Here is a 15,837-nt window from a genome sequence, read left to right on the forward strand (position 1 = left end):
TTAATGGCTCGTTAATGGCACTTCCCATCACATAGATGGACGGAAGCCATGCAACACTTTTCATAAGCGCTTATTTGCCTCAAGAGACTGTACATTCTGTCTTATCAAATAATTATGAGTAAAGACGTTCATTGTTCACAGAGGAGCAGATATGAAAGTTGATGGAATGTCTCTGATGGTAAGTGTTGGCTTTATAGCATACAATAACCATACATGCCATTGGAATATAGTTTGAAGAAAGAAGGAGATGGTATGATTTTTTCTCAACTCCCTACATACATATTCACTTGAACACATCTTGCATACACTCACATCATCATGACCTGAAATGCATTAGTTTCCTAATACTTTTTTTTTGCTCATTGATCATCCTCTGTTTAAGCTTTAAAAAAAATGGTAAAAACAACCAAATGATTGTCAGAGATACATGTGAGTATCACTCAGCTGTTGTTTCAGAAATAATCAACTGCGCTGTGTGTGTGTGTGTGTGTGTGTGTGTGTGTGTGTGTGTGTGTGTGTGTGTGTGTGTGTGTGTGTGTGTGTGTGTGTGCGTGTAAAGTATTGAAACGGAGCGACACCCACGGTTTCTTAGTCTTCCGGCTTTTCATAGTTATAAATAAGACTTTCAGTCCTAATTCTATTTTCCCCATTGTAGCAATCCACAGACAGAAGGGAAGCGACAGGGAATGGGAGGGGGAGGGAGAGAGAGAGAGAGAGAGAGAGAGAGAGAGAGAGAGAGAGAGAGGGAGAGAGAGAGAGAGAGAGGGAGAGAGAGAGAGAGAGAGAGAGAGAGAGAGAGGCAAGCTGCAAACAGCTGTTTCTACGTGTCTCCCTGCCGATTTGACAGAGAATTGTTCATAAATTCCAAATATATTTATTGTTTCGATAGTGCTACATTCTTACGTGAGTGCTCTGATTAATAAGCGTATTAGGTTTGTTTGAGTGCCATGGGAAAATAAACAGTTTAATTGCCCATCAGTCTGTTTAGGGACCCTTGTTGGCATTATTTGGTCTCCATTATTTGCTCTCCATCCGTTCTCTATCCACTTATCCGGGGGCCAGGTTGCGGGAGCAGCAGGCTGAGGAGGGTATTCCAGACGTCCCTCTTACCAGCGAGCCTTTCCAGCTCCTCCTGGGGGACCCTGAGGCGTTCCAAGGCCAGACGAGATGAATAATCCCTCCAGTGTGTTTCTGGGTCTAACCGAGGCCTCTTACCAGTTGGACATGCCCGGAAAACCTCTAAAGGGAGGCGTCCAGGAGGCAATCTGATCAGCCACCTCCGTTGGCCCCTTTGGATGTGAAGGAGCAGCAGCCCTACCCCAAGCACCCTATCTCTAAGGCTGAGCCCAGCCAACCTATGAAGGAAGCTCATTTTGCCCGCTTGTGATCGCAATCTCATTCTTTCGGTCACAGGCAGAGTCCTGCTTTCTCTTTTTTGAAGCCAACCTAAATAACTATTCCATAGTCTCCCCGAAACACCCGGGGGTCAGCAACCGCTGAAGCTGCAGCCCTTCTGGACTGTCTGCCGTTCCGGAGACCCCTGGGTCACCGAGCCCGAAAGGCCTCCTTCTTCAGCTTAACAGCCTCCTGGGTTAGGCTGCCACCATGACAGGCACCGATGGCCTTCTGACCACAACTCCCAAGAAGCCACAAGTGGCATTTTACTTGTCCCGGGCAAGCGGGCATTCCTTATTGTTGAGCCCTGGAATGATCATGATTTGGGCTAAAATTACGTATTTGTTAAGGTTAGGAGACGATTGTTGTCAGGGTTAAAATGATAACCACTTGGTTAAGGTCAGGTAAAGATTGTGGTCAAGGTTAAAAGATACCAAAGTTGACTGTTGGTAGAAAATAGGACATGGACAGCGGTCTCATGTGTCAAAGTCAAAGGTTTAGTTGAGCCATTTATCAGCTACCATCAACTGTTTCATTCATGTTTCACCATCAGCGTCTCATTCATCAGTCATTGAGATCTCAAAGTGCAGCTCATTTCCAAGGAATTTAACTGTGTAGCCATGAGGTTAATTCCTTGATGCACTAAGTGTCTCTAACTGATATAGACATATTAAGTGTAATGATGATTGAACACACTTGTATATGTGTTTGTTCTGCCGTAAACAGGTAAAATATTTACTTATTGGAGCACTTAAAAATACTAGTCACCAAGTGCTTTATATAAACAGAAAAAAATCTAAAGCACTTTGTTACTTGTTTTATAAAGGTTCCATATAAATTATTATCAAACGTTTTATTATTATTATTTTAATTTTTAACAGCTAATCCCCGGAACTCCACTTTAGTGGGAAAAAACAACTTTGACAATAATGTCAAATTGCAGGCGTTTAAGAGATATCACAAGATACACTTGAGAATTGAAGGCCTTATAGAGGAGAAGGAAGAAGATAATGAGATCAATTAAGACAACATCTGGTAATCCTTGAGCTCCGAGTGTGTTGTTTGTACATAGGATATGCTGTGACAGTGTAAACCGCTCATCACAGCTCAGTTTCATTAAAAGACTACCAAGAGGCCCAAACCTTTGAAAGGCAAAGGCGAACTGGTCTCCAGACAGCGCTTTGTTCATCAAAACTGGTGCCTCACTGTTTGCTTTCTTTCTTCAAACCGCATACTCCTATTGAGGAAAATACTATCATTTAAGCTCCACTATAGATAAAGGAATTCCAGCTGGGGCAGCCCTGGTAACCCTATTGATGGTGAACAAGTACTTAAATGTTAAATGTTTATGCTGAGTTTCTCTGTTCTACTTTGTTGTCTTTAATATCCTTGTTTTTATATTTCTCTTGTTTATTGTATATTCTATGTATGTATGTACGATGAGAGCAATGTGTAACCAGAGTCAAATTCCATGTATGCGCACGCATACATAATAAAGCTGATTCTGATTCTGAACTGGGAAAGTCTGGCTGAGGCCCCTCTCCCTTGTTCACAATGTCTTTGACTCCCACCTCCTGGGGGAGACTGGGATAATATAATCCCATGTTAAAAAGCCTCCATTGAGGCTAGTATATCTAGCAACATGCTTGCCCAATCGGCAAGTGAAATTAAGGAATTAAACACCTTTTTTTTTTCGGTGCTAATGAGGGGCATCTCACTTCTTTCTCATCTCTATTGAGATTTGTACATGTGCAGTACCAGTTAGGCAAATCATTTGTATCGGGGCAAGAGAAGAATTATTTTGGGCTTGTAGATTTGTGACCGATTTGCCCAACCGGGCAAGAAAAAAAAAAAAAACACTGACATTGAACCCTACTTTCCACAACCAAGTCATGTTTGCTCCGACATCTAACCGTACTCCAACCATTGTGTTCTCTGATCATGAAACCGAGTCATTTTTTTCCAACAGGGATTTGTAACGGTTTTGGAGGTCACAGTCAAATGATGTCACCCTGCTGATGGTGGCATCAGATCAGAAAAAGCCTTTTCATGTGTCTTTCTGGTTGGCAGTGACACACGTTTTGAACCGATCAAATTTCAGGGATCCTTATCATAAATGCTTGTGTATGTTGAATACAATTCTTAAATATTGATATTGGTCATGCTGCAGTCTAGAGTCCCAGCAGTCAGTGTGCTGTACTGACTTGTGTGTTTCTATTTTCCCTTGCAGGACACGGAGATCCTCAACACAGCTGTCCTCAATGGGCGAACAGTGGCCGTGCCGGTAAAGGTAGTCACCGTAGGAACAGACGGAGCGGTCTCTGATGTAACAGAGTCAGTGGAATGCAAATCAACAGACGAACAGGTTATCAAGGTGTGTGGGGGGGGGACGGGCTGTGAGCAGCTGCTTTTTGTTTTACCTTTTTCCAATTTGCCTTTATTGTCTTTCTGCCTCGTGTTCAGCTGTCTAGTGGTGGGTGGGTGAGTGAGCAGAATGAATAAAAAGGTAGTTTTAGTGCAGAAGTGGTTTGTGCAGTTTAGGAAGCAGGTGCTGAATTTCCTCCAGCAATATAGGGCCTGGCTTTTTCCTCTGTCTTTGTCAAATGGTGTGCCAGAAAGTGAGCGCTTCTCCTCAGGTCACAGAGTGATACAAGCGAAATAAAAATGAAAATAATTGAGTGAGAAAGATTTGAGCAACAATTATCTGTCTTCATTGCACAAACTGCTGAAAGAAAAACATTCTGCCTGTGGCTGTGTGCAGTCCCAGAATGTACAAAATATCAGAGCAGTAGCTGTAAGAATACAGAAATAAACTACTAGTCTGCTTGTTTTTGCTCATCTTGTAAAACAATACCTGTACTTGCTCATATGAAGGAGCTACAATTCAAGAAAACAGCAGCTCAGAGTCTTATTAGACGAGACACCATATCCCCCTCTGCTCGTTATACTTGCCTCCAGATAGTGTTAAAACAGTGTCATTGCATCACATATGCAGTGTATAATATAAAACATAGTATCAATTAGGTTACTTCTTGCATTAAAGAGGTTGTTGTTTGTAAGTTGACCGTATGCACATACGAGACAGCCCCTGTTTGCAACTTCATTGCCACTTGCCAATAACATTGCTTTGACAAACCATAAAAAGTGGCAAAATGTTCACTCTGATTGATTTCCTATCTTGAGCAAGTTCAAAATGGGGCTCTGTGAATTGATTTTCATCGGCTTTCTGAACGCTTAAGTAATCAATATCAAACCTGATTGAGTTCTTTGGGAAACGTTACACGGGATTTGGGAAAAAAATGCAAAACCGGTAAGTAAAAGACGGAGCTCTTTCCTTTGGCAATTTTGGATTAAATATCTACCCTTCAACACGTCCCCATTGTATTATGCGAAAGGAGAAATGAGAGAAGATGAAGTGAGAGAATGAACTGTTTGATGTGCGCGAGAAAAAGAATAGTGTTGCAAGTGTGTCTGTGTTATATTGAGGAGCTGATTTGTGTTTCTGTGTACCGTACATGCATATCAGAGAGAAGAGAAGAAGCGGGTCTCTCAAAGGGTTTAATTATCCACTGAAAAAGTACCACACATTGTGACGCTGACCTCGGTAGCGTACTCCCATGCCCAACCATCTAGATTGGGAACAGTAAGCGGTGCCCCTCCTCTCTCCACCCTATTTTCAAAGGAAACTCAAAATAAAAAAAAAAATGTTTTGATCGGAAGGCATCTCTAACTGTTTAACCGAAACTTTGAGGACAACGTGATTGTCCCTCTTCCCCTCCTTTCTGAAATGTTATGGACCCGAATGATTAATCGCTTAATTGAGAAGATAATCAGAAGATTAATCACTTCCATAATGGCCTCGCTTGTAAAAAGAGATAATGTTTGACATCATGGGCACTAATTGATTGCTTAACAAGCTGATTCTTACAGCAGAGTGGTATTGAACATCATTTTGTGACGTAAAAAGCTGCTTTTGCAACTCATTCCCTGAAGTGTCGTGTGGGAATTCTTTTTTTTTTTCTTCTTTCTTCTTCATTTGCAATAATGTTTGCATTCCCACTCATCCATAGTGAGAGTTAGTGTGTTGGACCTGTTCAGGGATACACTCTGCAGATACTACAGAAAGGATAGATGTTGTGACACTTTACATTGTGCATTTATTGCTCATTACTGCATTTATTGCTCATTACTGTCAAACTGACAGTGTACAGCCACTGGCTGTGAGCACAGCTGCAGCTGCTCCGCCTGGCTGTGGATGGGATGATTGGTCCAACTATGGCTGTAGCATCTACGGTTCTACGATATGGCTGCCGTGGCCGTACTGTGGCTATTCTTTGCCGCTCCTATTGACCTTAGCAAAGACGGCATTGTTAAGCCACGCAGGATTTGAAGTGGGAATGCAAGACAAATTACTAGATATGGCAAAATATTGCGAGGGAATGCAACATTTATGGCGAGGGGTTCAGGGTAGTTCAGGAGAAGAAAACAAATCCACCTTGAGTCTTCAGGGGGCTTCGTGCTATCACAGTAGGCACTCTTCCTTTTCGCTTATTTTTAGTGACACTATCAGGCTATTGCTGTGGTGAGCAGTAATAGAGCTTACTTGACTTCCTGTTGTGGCTTTCAAGTATGCTCTTTGCAGTCAAGAGCAATTTTATTGGAAAGTAAAACACTGAAAATATGGTTAGAATAAGAATACTTCTGTCGTATCTCTCATTGGAAAGGCTGCTACTGGGCCATCATCCTTACACACAAAGACAACAACAGGTTTTTTTTTAAATAGTTCCTATTTGCAGATGCAGAACAATGCCAATGATAAGTTACAGCCAACCTGACAGAAAGTACATTTTGTTGTGGATTTACCAAGCATAAACCTTTCGGTGCTGAGAAACGAAGCCAAAACGGAAGCGCCAAAAACTGCAGTAGCTCATATCATTTGAGGCTTGAAGGCAAAAGCGAGTCAATCTCCATAGACCCCCCCCCCCCCCCCCCCATGTGAGAATACCCAACTTTGGAGATGAAATAAACCTGTTTACAGCCTGGTACAAAAAACAGTTTTGGTGTCTATAGCTAACCCATTTAATTTATAATAAGGTTTAAAGTTATGCATACCTGAGGGCGTGGCCGCTTTGACTGGCAGGTGGATGCCAAACCGGGTTGCTAGCCGCTGACTGTCTGTGTCGGCGCTGCCAAGATGGGGTCTGCCGGAGCCACCCACATTGAGCTTCACAATGGCTCTTCAGAGAGACCCGGGTGACATCACAGAGACAAAGTGATTTACCTACCCTCTATTGTAAAAATGCCCTCCTCTTTAGACCTGATGTCAATGCCAGACGCCTACTCTTCCCATTATCATAAGTAGCACAGTGCTCTACAGTAACAAGTGAGGCCAGGAATTAGCATGACTCAGTGGGCTCTTGCTGCTTTTGATTGGCTTCCAAGTCATGCTTTGTGACTGGGCAAAACAAATATTGATTGAATATTTTCTCCTAAAATAAAGAGTGAAAAAGAATGAACAGCGGGGTATTGTTATTATGTTTATCAAATATAAAAACTATCTTGAAAGTAAAGGATTAAAATATATCCTCCCCCGGGGTTTTTTTTCTCTTAAAAAGGCAGATTGATTTTAATATAAAGTGAGACAAATAGTAAAATGAGGTGAACACAAACAAAACAAGGACGTGTTTTAACGTGAGTTGTAGATGTTTCTCCTTTTATCACAGTGATGTAGAGCCCTGAGGTGTATTCAATAAACCACCGTATAGTTCCATTCAAAGTTTACAATGATGGAAATCGCACTTAATTGCTGCTCTAAGCAAGAATCAAAGAAAAATATCACTTCAGCTCAGTGCCCTAAATTTCAGTTAAGTATTAAGACAATTATATATTTCAAGGACTTAAAACAAATCTTAACATCCTCTGGAAAACGGCCACAGCAGAAGTAGAAGTACAGTGCAATGTAAGTGACAAATCGTATCTGTGTGCGTCACTCTGGATACATTTCAAGCCTGCATGATTAGCGACACGATGGATTGTTTCCATGGAGATGTGACATGGACATGTGTGTGGTTTCATGACACATTCACGGCGATACATTCTTCACGCAGTGCACAAGATGCCACCTTCAGCAGATCTCAATTAAATCTTTATGGTCATCAACTTCCATACCCTTCAAAAAGGAAAGACGAAGATGGACCTAGAACTGGGAAACAAAGTGGAACAAAACTACAAAAGGTAGAGATGGGTTGACAACTTGACATAAACTGATTGCAGCATCGAGGTGACACAGAGGGGTGAGGCAGACAGAGAGGGGGGGGGAGGGAGGGAGAGGAAATGAACAGTGAAAAAGGAACAGAAATAGAGGTGAGGCTTAAAAGACTCAATGAGGAGTGAAGTGGATTTTTTCTGCTCACTTTCTGGATGGTTGCCTCTAGAAACCCTGCGCATTAGTGCATGTCCTGAGTGTGTGTTCCTGGGACTTTAACGTGCACACACCTCCCAAAAAGAGTCCTTTCCATAACGTATACAATCCATTATCATCAACTCGCATCAACTGTTCAATACCAGCGAGGGCAGAAAGCTGTAATTCCTCAAATGAAAAAGCAGCCTGTATCTTTATTAAATGTAGACCAGTTTGCATGTACAGCGAGCATACTGTAGTATAAAATACTTTAGAAGACACACGAGTGCATTGCTCCTCTGTTAACTGACTGTTTATATGCTATCAAGACTACAAGTGAAGCCCTAGTTTGGATGTCCTTAAAGGCACTACGCTCTAGATTTAAAACTAGATTTCATTCCAGTTAGGCTGCTTCACTCTTTTTTGAAGAATAAAACGATTAAAAATTGCTGAGTTTTTCTGATGCCAAGCACTAAGAATATTGAATATTGAATATTGTTTACACTTCTCAACGGGACCCCGTTTTCTTTTACCATTCTTTGTGGATGTGACTTTTGTGTTCATGATTCTATTGTTTACAAGAGCACAAATCCTCATAGATCTAGCCTCTCAATGCTGCTTTCATAGTGCACCTAATTGCACCTAATTTTATTCCCACGTTAGCATGACCACTGATTCCCCAGAGAGTCCGAGGTCCACCCACCACAGTCTCACAAAATCCTTTGGGAAATAAATATAAAGAGTATTATATCATGTATCCCTTCTGCCTGTATCGGTTTTACAAAACAGGTTGTAAGGCTGCAACTGATGATTATTATTACTGTGCATCATTCTGTTCAAATATCTTCACAATTAATCGATTATATAATCAGGCTGATAGTGAAAACTTTCCATAAGAATTTCTCAGCGGTCAAACGGATGCTTTCAAATGTCTTGTACTGTCACACTAACAGTCAAAATCCCCCAAAATATTGAATTCACAATGATATAAAATGGAGAAAGCCAGCAAATCCTCATATTTTGAGGAGGAAACAGTCAATGTTTAGCTTTTTTGTTTGTTTGATCTTTAATAATTTATCAAAATGATTGGTTGATCCATTAATTGAATAATGTCAGCCCTACTTGCATGCAGAATGCACTGTTGATCCTATGAAATAAGGCTACATAATCTTGATATTAAAGTTACACACTTCATCATGTGACAGATGCATTTGGGTCGATATTCCTTTATCATCATTTGCTAAACGTCACAGGTGGCTTGATTATGAACCTGAACTGAAAATTTGACCAAAACGTCCGGTGACTTCCGGTTGAAGTTGATTCCAGCCTGAGAATCGTCCTTCCTGACGCACAACCTGTTCTCGTTCCAGCAAGACTGAACATATAGAAGTCACAGTAATAGTTTAGTAGGACGAGGGAGAGAGTGGGAGAGAAAGGGAGGAGGAGGAGAGAACTGACAGACACCAAGCTGTCAGTTCAGTTCCCCAGAGATAGGGGGCTGGCCTGACATGATTTGAGAGCAGAGCCAAGTCTTATGCAAAGACGTGGAGACAGATGACAGTCTTCTTGTGAGTGGTTTGTTACAAAGAAGCAATTGTCAGTAATGGGGACATGTGCTGAAATTACCAGTTGTGCCAATCAAGCTTATGATGGTATTTGAGATTGAAATACAAGGGATTGGAAACAAAACATTTGAAGGTTCTGGTGCTTTAAAGATAATAGGCATTTAAGACATTTTCTGCTATATCATTTCTCGATGTTGGAGACGCATCAACAAAACCTCAATAACTGATTGGAGCTGTATTTTACGCAGCCAATCATGAATCGGTTTGAGGTTCCGTTTCTCTGGTTGGGTGAAGAAAGTTTGCATCTTTTATTAAGCTCCATCTGTTCAGTTGGAACCAAAAGTCACATTACTTTGCACACATATTATCCTGCACGCACACGCATTAACGACTTATCCGCGCACAGAAGAAACTCAGCAGATCTGACTCTTGAGGTTTTACTGAAGCGATGCCAAATGTTTCCACGCGCCAGCATCTCAGAAGAGGCTGCTGACAAACATCGACTGGACAGAAAGAACAGAGGATCTTTCTCAAGATGACGCATTTCAGAAGCATTTTGTTTTTAAGACTCTTATTAGAATTTAAATACTTTTGGCCAAGTTTTCCGTCTCAAATAGATTGCCCTTCTTTCTTTATCGCTTTAAAGTCCGTCTATCATCCGGCTGCTTCCCTCATGTTTCCCTTTTGTCTCCAGGTGTCAGAGCGATGCGACTACGTGTATGTCAACGGGAAGGAGACAAGAGGGAAGAGCAGGGTGATGCTCAACTTTACCTACAGTTTCCTGAGCGCCCAGCTGGAGATGAGCGTGTGGATGCCCCACCTGCCCTTGCTCATCGATGTGGCCGACCCTGAGCTCAGCCAGATAAAGGGCTGGAGGGTCCCCGTTAGTACGGGGAACAGGAGGTAAGGCCGGATTGTCTATTGTCTATCTGTTGCATTTTATACCATGCGTTATTGTAAAAATCCACGCCTATTTTGAATTGAATTGCAGCGCCACATCAGCAGCTGTAAGGGAACTATTTCCAGCACATTAATCCTTGCATCTTAAAACAAACACAAAAGTCTTGCACAAGCTAAATGCAAAATAGATTTTAGGGCTTCATCTAGTGACTGCCCATGTATCACAGCACAAGTTGGCCAGACAAGACAAGTCTAAACTTCTTTATTTAGGTCATTAACCTGAGAGGTTTTCAACAGTTCCTGCATGAGAATCCGATCACATTCTTCACTTGGTAAAATAAATGGAGGCCACAGTAAATTGTCTTGGTAATGTTGGCGCAGACATATGAGGCATAAAATGCAGGTGCAGCTGCAGAGTCGCTATAATGAGTGTCTCATAATTCATTGGATCCACTGGTCTCCCAAAAGGTATTTATGCTGAATAAGAAATAAGTAATAATTTTGAGCATTACAGAGCGTGGCAAAAAGTCCTGGGGCTGAAAAACGGCACAGTGCGCGTGATCTGTGCGCTGCATCGTGAGTTGTATGATGCGGTTACAATAAAGATATTATTATCTTTAGCTATATTATATTAGTTTTTCCTTCAAATATGAATCTGGCTGATTAAAAAAAGAAATAACCCTACTGAAATTAAAATAAATGATCATTGAGGCACACTGAATAATTTACATTTAATAATAGCTATTATTATTACCAATAACTTTGATCATACAGTAACTATGGTTTTTACTATGTTTGTACTGGAAAAAGGAATTAGATTGTTCCATTTGCTCCAGTGTTTAGCCCCTGATAAGAGCGAGGATATTACATTCATGCACAATTCATACTGCGAGATGAAAACAGTAATTACATGTAGATGATGTAGCCGTTGACATATAGGTTGTCTTTATTGTTAGGTCAATGGGGAGCTTGAAACTGCTGATCAATTGTGATAATGTAAATACCTGATGTTCCCCCACCCTGTGTGTTGAGATGCTTATAAGCATCTCAGAAACTGGATTCTTTGCCGATTCCTACTACAAACTGCCAGCAGTTTGTACGACGATGAAGCCTTCTCTGGCCAGAGAATAAATACTTTAAAGACAAACTTCTTTCCTCAATGTTTCATGTTTCAGTATTCAGTATTATAGGACTCCCTCTGTACTGTTGAATAGTTTTTCCACCACAGTAATTCATTCAAAAAGAGAATAATGGGTGAGAACGTCAAAAACACAATTTTAACTTGCTATACTTTAAATGGAAAAATTGCTGGTATTGATGGTTTAGGTTGTGTGAAGAGAGATTTTGAGTAAACTAGATCCCAATTAACACCAAAAGTGAATTTGTTTTTATATAACCTCTATATTAACTTTTATATGATATGAAAGACCTGTATGGAAAACATGTTTTACTTTATTTATTAGTACATTCCTGCCAAAAAGTCGCTTCCGTGCCATTTCCCATTGGCCTACACCCCACAGGGTGGCACTCTAACGCCCTGCTATCCACGTCTGATCCCATCAGTCATGTCTGTCAAGTGCATCACTGCATGAACAACGCAGGATATGTCAAGTGTGTGTGCATATTTCTATCAAAAACTAAATTCAATTTAAAAAAATGTTTTGCCATAGTGTGTTGATTAATGTGCGCGTGCGTGCTCCGACTTCGCGTGCGCACATTCACATAAGCGCGCAAGCCACCTCATTACACTCCCGACACCTTGACTGACCTGTCACTCACTGCTACAAACATGACCTGACCTCATGTTTCTGTTGCCAGTCACAAATGTCACCTTGGTTTAACTGCCGTCCCCTTTACTGATGTGGAATAAGGGAAAGGGGGAGGGCATGGTGAATGGAGGCTAGGAACTAAGCCAAGCCATTGGGCCACAGCATGTTAACCTGTCAGCCCGTTTTTCTGCCTGACCGCCCATGCCTCATTAAACCTAATGGAAACTGTCACTGTCACTCCCCCCGGCCAGCTGACTGTTAGAGACAGAGATGCCGGCAGAGCTGGAAAGTGAAAGAGAATAAAAGGTGAGAGTGAGTGAGAGAGAAAAGCAGAGTGAGAGAGTTGAAAAATGGATTCAAGTCAAGTCAGGTTAGAAACTGATGTACAAAATATAGAATGAGAATCAGTCGTGCAGAGAGAGAGAGAGAGAGAGAGATATGACAATGGCAATGCACAGGGCAACAAAATAGACCTAGTGGTAAAGAGTGATGGAAGATGAAGGATGCAGATGGATACGAGTGATATATGCACCTAATAGCTGTAGCAATGTTTCTCTTCAAAGTCATCACTGTTGACTCTTAGGAGAGGATCTGTGTCCCAAGGCCACATTTCACCCGTCACTGCAGCTCCCACAGCCCAGCATGGAGACCAAAAAATACAATATGTTGTTGTAATATTATGTATCACTGTAGCTGAGGGAGCAGTTTGTGTCTACAAGCAGTTTTAATCTTTTTTTTTTTGGTCGGAGGGAGCAGAATATGAACCTTTGGGAGGTACATTAAACTCCAGTTAATCATGACGTAAGACAACCTGCTGAGAATATATAATATATTAGAGCATAATGGAATCAAATGGACCCTTAAAGCAGCCAAGTATAAAGATGTTTTATTAATTTTGTATTTCAGATATGTATTGACTTTTGTAATGTTATAAGTAAAACTCATATCAAACATCTATGGCGCCTAATGGCTTCGACCATAATATATTTTTGATTTGTCTATTTGTCTGAATTGGTTGGATATTAGATCCACAGTGGCACCTATAAGACCTCTTTTGTAATTCTTTGCAGGATTTCTCCAATTGCCAACCCTCGTCCTTCCTGTCCGACCTTCCCCACTCTAATGCGGGCCTGTTAATGTGATGAAGGGCCATATAAACTTCACTTAACTAGGAGGAAAAGTGCGGAACAAATGTGTTAAAAAAAATCCCCTACTGGGTTTGCAAACGTTCATTTGTAACTAAATGTATATCTTTCTGAGATGGCTGTATCTGCAAAGTGTTTGCCGTGGGCCAAATAAATGGCAGACATACAGCAAAATATCAGTTGCCCTTTTAAAGAAAATGAGAAAGCAAGCAAGGCAGCAGTTTGTCTCTGCAAGCTGTTTTTAATGGATTTTTTTGAAAACACTGGGAGCCTATGACTTTCGGGAGGTCGAGAAGCACAACAGGCAGACAGTAGAGGCTTTGACTGCACTGCAGTAAATACATCAGAGGGTTTAGACTGTATGTCAATTAATTAATGGTGTTAAGGAAAACATGAATTACATTGAATTGTGATAGGAAGAAATAGAATTATACTGGCGATAACCTTCAAAGTATCTTTGTCACCTGAGGACTTCTCGAAACGCAAAGAGCTTTCAGTGCTTTTTTACTTCACAAACAGAAGTATACTTGTGCTATCTGCCTTCACACTCTTCACTGTAAGAGGTAATTTGATCCACGCTTTATTGTGATTGCTCGCCTGCCTTCCTTTTCTCATTCGCGCAGGTACGAGAGGGTCACTGATGACAAGGATGAAGACGATGCAGCAGACGAGAGGAAGGAGAGCGGCTGTGTCGCCCAGTATCAGAGCACCACCCTCCGTGTCCTCACACACTTTGTGGCAGACACGGGAGAAGTTAGAGGAGACGAGGACAGCCTGGGCCAGCCGAACTTCCTGCTGGGTAGTGACTGGCAGGTGGAGGTGACACAACTGGTCAAGGACTTTCTGAGGGTGGAGGTCCCGAAGGTTGCACAACTGCTGGAGGGCCAAGTTCTTATAGGAGTGGGCGCTGGAATCACCAAACTACAGGTTGTATTTGTGTATGTGTGTGTGTGTGTGTGTGTGTGTAGTATGACATCATGGTCATGTTCATGTAGCCATTTTGTTTGAGTGAGGGAGTGACTTTGCCCCAACCAATCAGCAGTGACTGACACATCTGTCACGTTAACAGAATTTTTAGTCGACACAGACTGAAACTAAACAACCTGTCATCTGTCGCCATTTGACTCTGGGTGATGATGTCATTCTTAATCCTGCCTGCAAGCTCCGATTGGCTGGGCTGTGTTTCCAACTAAGGAAACAGTCAGCAAATCACCACTCCAAAAAATCTAATACTTGGGAGGTATTGCAGACGTCTGGAACTAGGCAAGTATTTTGGGAAGTCACAGAAAAATAAATCTGTATGTAAAATGAAAAAAGAGGAGAAGCTCCACTAATCAATAGTTTAGCTCTATGTGTAATGTAAAAGTAGTAGCTTGTAGTTTTAGCCACTTTCTACTCATTGTTGTGGTCAAACTCTCATCAATCTTGTTTCCTGCAGACTCAAGCAGCAAACAACAGGCAGACAAAGCTAGCTGGTGACCCTAGTGGAGCATCTAGGAGCTAAAACGCAGACATTTTTCATCTGGGTTGGTGGAGACAGAAACATGTCTAAAAGTAAAGTGAATGATGGACTTCCATTCATCAGATAGCCAGAAACACGTCTCTGAATAAGTGCTAATGCTGTCCCACGTATGCTGAAGGCATAAAAACAGACGAGTTGCATGACAACTACAAACATTTCCGAGAAAGAGGTTGCGAGTAAGCTACACATATAGAGAATGTGGAGTAAGACACAACAGGTTGGGGCTGTGGAAAGAGAAAAGGTTACAAAAACAACTACATTGATTGCAGCATAGCACAAATACTTAAGCCTATCATGAGCTAACAGAGAAACGTGGTGTCATGGCACGTCTACTACAAGCTTGCGCCTCTGCAGGAAGAGAAAGAGTGATAGATCTCTCTCACTCGTTCTCTCCCTCCCTCCTTCATACACATAACACTCAGAATCCTATTTACATTATACTACAACCAGGTGCTTGCTTCGGATGACACATGTGTCTGCCATCACCGTAAACCAACATCAATCTGGCATCTACAAGATAGCGCAACACAGAACAACTCATTGCTGAAGCAGTGGACTGGAATCCTAATCTGCTTCTCTTTGTTTATCAATAGAACAGCTGTGTGCACTGCAGGAGTGGCTACATGTGTGTGTGAGATAGAGTGTTGTGTCCCTGTTGGCCTGGGCAGGCTTTAAATGGAAGGAAAAGTGACTAGAAAGATATGTGAGATCGACTTGTTTTAAGCCTGATCCTGATGAAATGAGAAACTGAAAATGTGTGCAATTTCTGTGTGGGATTAGTTTTACTTCAAAGTTATCATATGGTAGATTTACATCTTACTGATCTGTGCTGATGTTATACAGTGGAATGAAGGGGGAATGGCACTATGGGCCATTTAACAAACTGTATTCCAACACTTGTTAAAGCCTTACATGCTCCATTTTCAGCACCAGATATCAATCGAGCCCTGATTTTGACACAGTCAGCTCAAACCGATTCACTAGTGTACTGTGTGCATTATTGCACTAGTTCTGGGGGGGGGGGGGGGGGGGGGGGGGGGGGTTAAATGATGCAGACCTGCAACAACATGCTACATTTGTAAAGCTTCTAAGACGTCATAAAGACTGGGTCAGAAAGGTTCGAAGATCATTTTTAGGCTGA

At 41.7% G+C, this 15,837-nt stretch overlaps 1 protein-coding gene across 1 annotated transcript in view; it reads left to right on the forward strand.

Annotated features, from left to right (window-relative positions):
* Nucleotides 1-15,837, forward strand: part of LOC306710946 (transmembrane protein 132C) — a gene marked incomplete at both ends in the record, with an annotated part of 129,650 nt that overhangs the window by 107,891 nt on the left and 5,922 nt on the right. Inside the window, 3 exons of the mRNA XM_079179693.1 lie at nt 3,626-3,769; nt 10,055-10,263; nt 13,798-14,101. Of these exons, the coding sequence (XP_079035819.1) occupies nt 3,626-3,769; nt 10,055-10,263; nt 13,798-14,101 (657 nt within the window). The remainder of the gene's footprint in view (nt 1-3,625; nt 3,770-10,054; nt 10,264-13,797; nt 14,102-15,837) is intronic.

Source organism: Pholis gunnellus, assembly GCF_910591455.1.
Source record: "Pholis gunnellus genome assembly, chromosome: 18".
NCBI lineage: Eukaryota > Metazoa > Chordata > Actinopteri > Perciformes > Pholidae > Pholis > Pholis gunnellus.